This window comes from Panicum virgatum, unplaced genomic scaffold (genome assembly GCF_016808335.1).
Source record: "Panicum virgatum strain AP13 unplaced genomic scaffold, P.virgatum_v5 scaffold_1805, whole genome shotgun sequence".
NCBI classification, from domain to species: domain Eukaryota; kingdom Viridiplantae; phylum Streptophyta; class Magnoliopsida; order Poales; family Poaceae; genus Panicum; species Panicum virgatum.
This window is the reverse complement of record NW_024376277.1, coordinates 22,501-33,462: the sequence shown is the minus strand read 5'-3', so window position 1 is coordinate 33,462 and position 10,962 is coordinate 22,501. Positions and strand designations below refer to the sequence as shown.

At 47.0% G+C, this 10,962-nt stretch overlaps 1 protein-coding gene and 3 pseudogenes across 1 annotated transcript; 2 read left to right on the top strand and 2 right to left on the bottom strand.

Annotated features, from left to right (window-relative positions):
• Window positions 1–444: 444 nt before the first annotated feature.
• On the bottom strand, window positions 445–2,850 carry LOC120694028 (p21-activated protein kinase-interacting protein 1-like). The gene is made up of 3 exons (XM_039977210.1): window positions 2,094–2,850; window positions 1,425–1,716; window positions 445–696 (listed from the first exon to the last, which is right to left on the bottom strand). Coding segments are annotated over exons 1-3 (981 nt in total). The 5' UTR covers window positions 2,781–2,850; the 3' UTR covers window positions 445–694.
• A 190-nt stretch (window positions 2,851–3,040) lies between these two features.
• Window positions 3,041–5,980, top strand: LOC120694027 (annotated as a pseudogene).
• A 1,351-nt stretch (window positions 5,981–7,331) lies between these two features.
• The window catches only part of LOC120694020, a 6,064-nt pseudogene continuing 2,433 nt past the window's right edge, over window positions 7,332–10,962 (top strand).
• The window catches only part of LOC120694026, a 3,760-nt pseudogene continuing 2,400 nt past the window's right edge, over window positions 9,603–10,962 (bottom strand).

Below are 10,962 nucleotides of genomic sequence, written 5' to 3'. Positions count from 1 at the left end.
CTCCCCGTTCCCCTAATCCAATCCTCCCCCATCCTCGGATCTTCCCGCCCGCCCCCAACGGATCGCGCATTGGGACTTGGGAGAACTCTAAATTTCTTACGTACTGGGAGAACTCTCAATTTTTTAGTGGTTGATGGTGCCAGATCTGACTGTCAGACAGACCTGGCTGCTCAAAATCAGATTTACGAATTCACGATGTCTTGCGTTATTTCAATCTTCAGAGGATTCCTATGGTCACTGAAAATTTCATCTACAGGATTAATAAAGATTACAGTGGCATGTCAAATTTTAACCTTTTTCTAAGCTAATCGTATATGCAAGGAGAGAGATGGACATCTAGGGCTATGATTCTACGTTAGGAAAATAGCGAAAACTGTTCAGCGAAGGCAACACGATGATGTGATCATGCGAATTGCCCAGTTAACATTTGAAATGGTCATTAACTTGTGGTCCAATCAAATCATGCAATCACATTGAGTTGCAAAACTTTGTTATGTATAATTGACGACTATCATACATTTCAAATGCATCCAGCTAATGTTTGCGTGCCAGATCTCCAGCTTCAATCCTTCTTTCACGCCCAGTTCTCTCATACCAAATCCGTTATAGGGACTAAACTAAACGTTACAAAGATAAGCACAGCGGCTCTTCAAAGATTTGCTTCATCATTCGCTCTTCACTTGAACTCTGCTACTCCTGCAAAACAACAGAGCCACAGGTCACATTATATGCAATCAACAGACTATATTTCACAAAAGGGAATTAAAACAAAAGAGAATTAACAAACATTTACTTGTAGAAGTTGAATAAAATGCATAAGATATCGTGTATCTTATTGATTTCATATAGGGCACCAATCATAAATGGAAACCTCTACCACTCTTTTTTATTAAAAAAACTAGCACTGTGGGGGGAAGTTTTACCTAAATTTATTTTAAACAACCAAATACAACATTTAATTAAAAGGGGAATAAATATATTGTCCTAAGAAACATAAGTGGAAGACTAAGCTAATACATGTGAAACCACAGCCTCTAACAGATAAAAAAGGATCGTCCATGCAAACTGCATACTATTTACTCTGAAGAAAATAATTGATTAAGACAGGTGATTTCATATCTTTCTAGCAAGCACAGGAATTATTGCTAACATAATAGAAAGAATAACAGTCAGTGAATGACAAAAAGGAATAAACTGACAGAATAAAAGGAATGTGTTTCCTCAGTAGAGATCTGAATATGAAAATCCAGATTAACATCGTCCTATAGTTTGGCTGTGTATCTAACTCAAGGCATGCCCCATACAACATGATTATTTGTATCTTTTCGCTACAAACTTGAAAAGGTATGCCCCATACAACATGTTTATTTGTATCTTCTCGCTACAAACTTGAACAGGTTGAATATGAAGCTTTTAGTACTTACATTTCAATGATGTCCCGGCAAGACAGGTTAGCCTTGCTTTTGTGTTAGCCTCTGCCAATGGGGTAGGCTTTGCATTCCCAATTGTCCGAACATCCCATACCCTTATGACACCATCGGATGAAGCAGAAGCAATTAGATTGCAGAGCTCTGACCCATCCTTCCGAGTATCAAAAACAACAACCCCTTTTACACGAGTTGCATGAGCACCCTCAATGCGTGAGGAGACCTTGCCGCTGGACAAATCCCAAGCAGTGATACCACGGTCCTCTCCTCCAGTGTAAAGGACTCCATTCTGAAAAATACCCAAGAACATGTTAGCAATGTGCAAAAAGTAACTGGGTTTCAGTAGAAGACAATAAGCCAATGGAGGTAAATCCAAAGACAAAGAGCTAAGATATGGGCACACAGAGCATCTGAGATGAAATTCAAGCTTACATATCAATCTGGAAATAGTGAGTGTCTAAAATCCTAGCATGAAGCCACATGAGATGTCAATTGACCATATTATGGACAATCAAAAAGCTGAATTTGCATTCACAAGATGTTAAATTTCACCAAATTTTCAGCCCTTGCACACTAATCCACTCGTTATAGCTCAATCCTCAGCATTCATATGACCAACTCAAAAGGATGCAGTGCGATGACAGGCAATGGCAGCAGTAATAGTACCTTGGCAGGCGCCATGGCGAGCACCCTCTTGCTGCAGTCCATCTCATGAATAATCCTTGCATCCTCGGAGTCGTGCACGGTCACCTTCTCCTCGGCGGCCATGACGAAGCGATCCCCGCCATCCTTGTCCTCAGCGTACGAGACTGCCGACGCGGGGCGCTCGAGGCGGCACGCGAAGCTGCGCCGCCCCCGGACGAGGTTGACCATCGCGAGCGCCCCGGCGCGGCCGACGGCGAGCGCGACCCGGCCCGACGGGTGCACGGCGAGGCCCTCGGCGGCCTCGTGGCGGGGGAACGCGCGGAGCGTGGCGAGGAGCGCGAAGCCGTCGGCGTCGTAGAGGTGGAGCGCGCCGTCGTCGCAGGCGGCGAGGAGGTTCCGCGGCACGGGGCCCCGGGAGTAGAAGGCGAGCGCGGAGACGGCGGCGGACGGGTCGAGGAGCGGGCCGAGGTCGGCGGCGGTGGGGAGGTCGTAGAGGCAGACGGAGTCGTCGGCGCCGCCGGAGGCCGCGAGCCCCGCACGCGGCGCCGCGGCCACGCAGCGGACCGGGCCCGTGTGGGCCGGGTAGGAGAAGAGCGGCGCGAGGGTGAGGGTTCCGGACGACGAGTCGGTGGCGGCGGCCGGCGAGGTCAGGGTCTTGAGGGAGAAGCCCCAGATGAAGCGCTCGTAGGAGCCGGCGACGAGAGCCATCGGAGCAAGGCAGCAAGCAAAGCCCGCACGCCGCCGCCGCCGCCGGTGTGTAGGGGTTGGTTGGGGAAGAGAAGAGGGGAGGAGGGTTTTGGGGTTGGAGACTTGGGTGGCTTTGTGACGCCGACTTGTGGGGCCCACGACACGACGGTTGGCGCCGCACGAATCTTGACGAGCTCTTTCGCGTGCTGGTAAGCGGGCCCCACAGACCAGCGGCCGACGGTTCATTCGCTGGGCGTCGAGCACGAGAAGGTGGGCGCGCGGCCGCCGCCGGCGAATCTCCCTCAAGCCCGGCCGGCACATGGCACTGGAGCTAGCAGAAGCGGATCGGCGTGGCACCCGCCACAGGCTCCTCCCGGTCTGCTGCGGCCACCGCTGGGCTCGGTCCCCCCCGGTTTCCGTCCTCGGCGCTCCATCTCCCCCGAGGCCTCTATTTCTCGCGCGCGTCGTCTCGCACGGACGCACCATCGTTCGCCACACCGCCGTGCCGGAGGAGGCGAGGACGGGGAGAAAGCAAGCAGGAAGCAGGCGAGCATCTTGCCAGGTAGATTTTCTTGGTGTCCTAGAAATCAACTGTAGTCATGTACAGTTATTTTTCAAGCATTCAACAGAAGGTAGCGCGTTGGTTTAGAGAACCACTACTATTTTCAATTAATAAGAACCGATACATTCAGATCATAATTAGTTTTGGTTTTGTGTCCCTATTTTCCCCACATTTACAGATTGTCCACGTCGAGGTTCTATTGTATTGTTGATGGAGATGAAGATGGGAGCTTAGAATGTGCCAAAAGCTCACTAATTAGGCAGATTCATCCCTGAGCTACCTCTGGCCACCACTGTCAGAGCAGTTACCGACCCCGGTCCAATTGTAACAGCCATGTCAGCGCCATCCAGCAACACCCCGCTCACTGCGGCCAACAACATCCAGCCATTTCTTGTCCTTCACAAGGCTGCTGCATCCTCGCAGCCATCTTCCCGTGCTCGACGCCGGATTCAAACCTCAGAGCCATCCTCCCCCAACCCCTATTTGGCAGACAGATGCCATGATGCAGCCAGTGTGCATTGCGAGGATGAAGGGGATCTGGATCTGTATGAGCAGCTCCGCCTTGAGGCCTTCCACCAAACCTGGTCCAAGATTCAGTCTACGATAGATGAGGTCCTCAAGGGCATTAACCTCAAGCTGTTTGACCAGGTGCTGCAGTGGGTGAAGGAGTCCTTCTCTTTGGTCCGTGCCATTGGAAGACCACACCACGCTGAAGTCCAGCAGTCGTACCATCTCCTGACTGATGTGATCTGCAAAAGGATCCCCACAGCGTTCATTCTCACCAAGAATGCAGAGTTTGTCGATGACATCACGACATTTCGGGATCTTGCAGGGCATCTGGAGTCCAATGGATGTCACCTAGCCAAGCTGTCAGCAACTGAATTATCAGCAAAACATGGAGTTGGTGGTTGCTTTAGGAGCCTGTTGAGGCAGCTATTATCCGATGTTCCAGATGTTGCTGGTGTATCTACGATGGTATCTTGGTATTGTGAAGCTGAGAACTATGACCAACCTATCATTGTTATAATTGATGATTTAGAGCAATGTTCTGGTGATGTGCTGGGAGAGCTTGTGATGATGCTGAGTGAATGGGTAATTAAAATTCCAATCTTCTTTGTAATGGGGATAGCAACTACCCTTGATGCACCAAAGAAGCTTCTCTCATCAGAGGCTCTTCAACGATTAGAGCCCTGTAAACTTACCTTGGGGTCTCCATCGGATAGAATGAATGCACTTGTTGAGGCCATCCTTGTTAAACCATGCACTGGATTCTGCATCGGCCATGAAGTCGCGAAGTTCCTCAGGAATTATTTTTTTAGGCATGATGGAACAATAACTTCTTTTATTAGCGCTCTCAAGCTTGCATGTAGTAAGCACTTCTCCTTGGAACCCCTGAGCTTTCTGTGCGTTGGAATGCTTGAGGAAGATTGTGAGGAATTTTGGAGTGATAAGTTTGAAGCACTTCCCCAGCAGATACGGAAATATGCTTTTGGTTTTCCCTCATGTGCAAGTGCAAAGATCTCAAGCAATTCTAGCAACAATATTGTAGGAGGACTCTCTAAGCTGTTGAAATTGCAAAACGATTGGGGCTCTGTTCTCTTGTGCCTGTATGAAGCTGGAAGACATGACAAAGTTCAGCTTTTGGATATATTCTGCGAGGCGGTCAACCTAGATCTGCAAACTGAAAATGTCCTATTTGTCTCTGAAGTGACTTGTGAAAACTTGTCAGGATTAAAGTCAGGATGTGGTAAAGGATCTATAGCCCAAGTAATTAATACAATAAGGCACCTGCCAATGGAAACTTTATTACATGTCCTTGAAGTTTGGAGCAACCATTTAAAAGGGATGAGTGAGATCAACGACAAAGTGAAAGAGCTTCAGTCAACCACAATCGGTGCAGATAGTTAGGCCGGCAAAGGAAAAGTGGGCTAGGAGATCAGCAGCCAGTACTGGAAATGGTACAGTTCCACTGAATGAGAAAGCTGCTGTTCTATTACAGAATGTTACTAGTAAATATTTGGTGCCTGTTGAGTGTTTACCTTTTCATGAAATCATCTGCTTCAAGAATGTTGACATTCTCCAATCTGCACTAATTGGAAATCCAAGAAGAATGGTTCAACTTTATCTGCTGAAGTCACAGAGCCATCTGAAATGCTCTTGTTGCAGGAGTGGAACTGCTGTATCAGGATCCTTGCATGACACATCAATTATGTGCAATCTAGCCCAAGAATATGGGGACGTAATTAACCTTCATGATTGGTACATGACCTTTGAAGGAATTATCAACAGCAAAAATTCAAAAACCAAACGGAAATCCTACAGTTCTCCCTCGAAGAAGAAATCAAAACCCTCGTCTCCGGAGGGTAGAGCTATGATCCAAGCAAGGTTCTGCAGGGCTGTTACTGAGATGCAAATCACTGGCCTTGTACGGATGCCAAGCAAGAGAAGGCCTGATCTTGTTCAGAGAATCGTATTTGGTCCTTGATGGTTCTGTGACGACAAGGTCCTTGGTCTAGTTTAGGCCTCAGCGCTTGAGAGATAGTTTTTCTAATTCTTTGAGTAAGAGTTTTTTCGTACAGGTTTTGCCCAAAACTAAAACCTGTGCTGTAACTTTGGGTTCTTTACACCCTTTTCTTCTTAATATATTGATACGCAGCTCTCCTGCGTGTTCGAGAAAAAAAAATGGGTTCAAAATGGTTCTGTGACGACAAGCTGCTGTACAGGTGAAACAATTCTCTACATGTCAGGATTGGAGTGGTCAAATCAAATCCAACCAAGATAGATTAGCTACAAACTTGAGTTTTGTGGCTCTTAGGTGGTTTTATTGTTGATGGATCTGCAGGCTCATGACAATGTCATGTGCAGATGTGGAAGTTTCGTGCACTTGTATTGGTGCATGTAAAGAATGTAAGTTGGCTGATAATTGGGCAGATCGGCTAAGTTGTGTCGTTGTTTTCCTTGCATAGCAGTATTTAACATGTTTTTGTTGCTTAACTAACACGTTTTCCTTGCATAGCAGATCGGCTAAGTATCTAACATGTTTTCCTTGCATAACAGTTTTAGACATATTTTTCTATAATTAATTTATAGCTATAGTTTTTGTGGTCCAATTGTGATGAAATATTTATGGTAGGCTTGTCATTATGTGCTTGAGCTGAAGTATGCATTCAGCAATGGCCAAATTCTAATTTCAGACCCTGGTTATGCTATATTTTGTGAAACTGCTATTTGTCAAATGCGTGTGTATGCTGCCTAACTGCATAGTGTATTAAACTTGCTGAGTCATCGTTGAGGCATTGAAAATCGCTGCAGAATGCAATCATGCCTGCATAAAGTTGATGTGTTGGTCATCGCCTTAAAACTTGTCACAGGTATGCAAGGATCCAACTTTGAGCTTCATTGGGACCTGCCAATGCGTACATGGTTCGGGGATCGCATGCAAGCTCATGGAGCAACAGCAAAAGAAATACATCTTCCAAGAAATCAAATCATTTTCAGCTTGACAATGACAACCATTCCTTGACCCAATTCAGCTTATTGCGCAAACTCAAATACCTGGGCAGTGTTTAGATCATGAAAAAATTTGGACGAAATTCACCATCAATCGAAGATTAGAAGGACTAAACATAATTAGATCTAATTATAAAACTAATTACATAGATGGACGAGAAATCATGAGACGAATCTATTAAGCCTGATTAATCCGTCAGTAGAGGTTGTTTACTGTTGTATGACATTGTTTAATTATGGTCCAATTATGTTTAAAAGATTCGTCTTGCAATTTCACCCGGAGATTGTGGGATGAGTTTTATTAGTTATCCATATTTAATATTTCTAATTAGTAGTCAAACATTCAAAATTACTGTATCGCTGGAAAAATTTTGGGAACTAAACGAAACCCAAGTCCTAAAACTACCCTCACATAACAATGGAGGAGCACAAACAGGCGAACAGCTCTTCCAGCCAATGGAAGAAGTCTACATCACCCCCAAACTATCAGGGTGGAACACATGCCCATGCGGCGCGCCTCCCCGTACTCGTACGCCGTCCTCGAGCGCCTCCTCCAGCAGTACTTCCCCTTCCCGCGCCGCCTCCTGCAGCTGCACGCGCTCCTCCTCACCTCCGGCGCGCTGCTCCCCGACACCAAACGCTCCCCCGGCACCGTCACCGCCTTCCCCTACAACTGCCTCGCCCACGCGCACCTCCGCCTCTCCGCCGCCTCCCCCCCGTCGGCCCCGCTGCGCCTCTTCTCCGCCATGCTCGCCCGCGGCGCGCGCCCCAACCGCCACTCCTTCCCCTCCCTCCTCAAGTCCGCCGCCGCCTCGGGCTCCGCCGCCGCTGCGGGGGCGCTGCACGCGCAGTGCCTCCGCCGCGGCCTCGCGAGCGACCGCTTCGTCGCCTGTTCGCTCGTCAGCGCCTACGGCCGGACGGGCCACCCCGCGCGCGACGCGCGCAAGGTGTTCGACGAGATGGAGGGGAGCCCGGACCTGGCCGCCTGCAACGCCCTGCTCGATGCGTTGTGCCTTGCCGGGGACCTCGAAGCGGCGGGGACCTTCTTCGAGCGGATGCCGGCTAGGGACACCGTGACATGGACGACGTTCGTGTCTGGGCTGTCGCGCGGTGGCCGGCACCGGTGCGCTCTCGAGGTGTTCGGGGGATTTTTGCTGGGTAACATGGGACGACGGCTCGAGGAGGCCACGTTGGTCAGTGTGCTCTAGGCATGTGCAAACCTTGATGGTGCTGAGGGGCTTATGTCGGGGATGGCTGTCCATGCGTACATGGTCCGGCATGAGGTTGAGCCCACTGCGTTTCTCGGCACAGCTTTGGTTGACATGTACGGGAAGCATGGGAGGCTTGGTGGGTGTACAGGAGCTTTTGAGTTTGTCTGCAGGAAGGAGGTTTGCACATGGAATGCGCTGCTTTCGGCATTAGCTAATCATGGGAAGGAGGCTGAAGCGCTGGTTAAGTTTGACATGATGAGGGCTGAAGGGTTCTCGCCAAATCAGATCACCTTTGTTGCTCTGCTGATGGCTTGTGCTCGTGCAGGAATGGTGGAGATTGGGTTATACTGGTTTGAGGCCATGGTCGCCAATTACAAGGTGACACCACTGATGGTCCATTATGGATGTGTTGTGGACTTAATAGGCCGTGCTGGCCGTTTTATGGATGCCATTCAAGTTATAGAGAGGATGCCCTTCGCGCCCGATGCTTCTGTGTGGGGTGCTCTTCTTGGGGCTTGCAGGCTCCATGGAAATGTGGAGCTTGCAGTGGAGGTTGGGAAGAAACTGATGGCCCTTGGCCCCCAGCAATCAGGTCGATATGTCACTGTTAGGAATATTTTTTTAGAAGATGGTAATTGGCTGGCTGGTGTGAGAATCGGAGAGGTGATGCAGGAGGCTGGAATCAAGAAGATAGTAGGGCAGAGCAGTGTGGTGCTTCATGGTCATGCCATTCTTTGATTACCGTACATTGCAAAATGCGTTGGTCAAGAACAGATGCTCATTAATGATTCTTAACATATGTTTCTTCACATTGGACCCGTTCCACATGGGTATAATATAGCTTCAAAGAGATGTAAGTACCAAAAATTCATTGCTTGGGTTGCCCTTATTCATGCACCTTATGCCCTTAGGCAATATAAACCATAGTTCTACCGTGAAAATGTTGTGGAAATTTTTGCAACACAATCATACTTGAACCAGTCTACTGATTATTGATTTTGCAGTATGCATGCATACATTTTTGGCACGCATACATTTTGGAAATGGATGCATGAAGCATTGAAGCTATTGAAAAGTTTCTAGCCACCCATGCGAAGAAGAGACAGATGTGGTGTCAGTGTCTGGGAGCTCCGACTCCAAGCATTGTGACTCCAGGAGTCCATGTGGGCCAAGGAGCTTAAAGAATCACACGCTTCAACCTTCAAACCAGGTAAATTTGCTCCATATGTCCAGATAAACAGTTCCTTCTGTGGTATAGAACTGAAGACATTTTTACTATTTGGAACATTAAGAGTTCCCTACTCTTATTTGCTTGAAACTAAAAGGCTTTCTTTTTGTTATAGAATAATAGAATTGCCTTGATCAGGAAAAACAATCCAAGCTCAGTTTAGTGCGTAGACTGAAGAAACAACCTCCCTCGTGTTTCTACAATTCGCAGATGATAGGGTCTTTGCTGGTTTTCACCTAAAAATGTGTTAAAACTCAAGCTGGGTATCTATGTACAAATTACATACATGTAGATATCATTTATGAATGACAAGTTGACAACATATGCAGTTGTAGGTCTCCAATTATGAAAATGTTGCATTATATCGTAGCGCATTGTTGAAACAGCTTAATAGATATGTACCACTTATATACATCACCAAGTATCATACACAAGTATCCAGTGTAGAAGTATGTTTCAAAAAAATAAAATGTGTAGAAGCACCATCAATGTTGCAAGAGCTATGCAAGGATCAGTGTAGACACCTCCACGCTGCTGTATGTCATTTCATCCAAAGGAGCAGCCATTGATGGTGATCCTGCATGTTTTTTTACATAATAATTGTCTTCACAGTCATTAATTGCATCCATGTGGAGCCGCCTCAACATTTGTAGGCGCTCTGCTACTTCATTGTTGGCCTGCTACTTCATTGTTGGCCTGTCATCTCCACTTGGGCATAGGCAGTGCACTGCTAGTTGGGCTAGCTTCTCAAGCACCGCCATGACCGCCTCATCTATAATTTCGATGTCCAGCATCAGTTGGTGCTTATTACGTCGAAACATTAAGAGAAAGGTATGCGCCAGTGATTTCTTTTCGTTGAACCTATCCTCAAACATAGCCCTTTTTCTTGTGATCAACTCCAGAAGAACTACTCCAAAACCGTAGACATCACTTTTCTCTGTCAGCTGATGACTGATAAAGCTCTCAGGGTCAAGATAGCCAAGTGTTCCTTGTACAAACATGATGAACTCATTTTCGTCCATTGACTTCTGTGCTGATGCTCCAAAATCTGCAATCTTTGCATTGTGCTGATCATCCAACAGGATATTGGCAGACTTGACATCTCCGTGTAGAATTGTGCAAGATATCGATGAATGTAAATAAGCAAGAGCTTCTGCTGATTGTGTGGCAATCTTCAGACGGAGATCCAAGGGGATTGGTGATGTACGATCAGCACCATGAAGGAACCTGGATAGAGTTCCATTGGAGACAAACTCGTACACCAACATTGGGACATCTACATCCAAGCAACAGCCTAGTAACCTCACGATGTTTCGGTGGTTGATTTGAGACAAAATTATTATCTCATTGACAAATTCTTCCCTACAGTCATCATTTATTACCTTAGACTTTTTTATGGCAACCTCTTTGTGGTCATCCAAAGTTCCTCTATAGACCATTCCATGACCACCACATCCAAGCACTCTATCTTCACTATAGTTGTCTGTGGCTTTCTTTATTTCCTTCTCTGTAAGAATATGAATCGTGTGAACCTTCCTTGCCCTCATTTCATCATATAACTTGAGACCTCCATTTTGTCTGAAATATTCTTCTTTCTCCATCATGTGCCTTTTTCCTTTGTAATTGCATGATGTACAAGCATGCCAAGGCCATCAACACGATTGCAGAGACATTGAGGCCTGCAAAATTAAT

Bases quoted from the DNA above. Each gene is read 5' to 3' on its own strand.
- LOC120694028 (XM_039977210.1), bottom strand. From the start codon at position 2,780: ATGGCTCTCGTCGCCGGCTCCTACGAGCGCTTCATCTGGGGCTTCTCC. The intron at 1,717-2,093 runs GTACTATTACTG...GGTATTTTTCAG, and splicing joins TCGCCATGGCGCCTGCCAAG to AATGGAGTCCTTTACACTGG.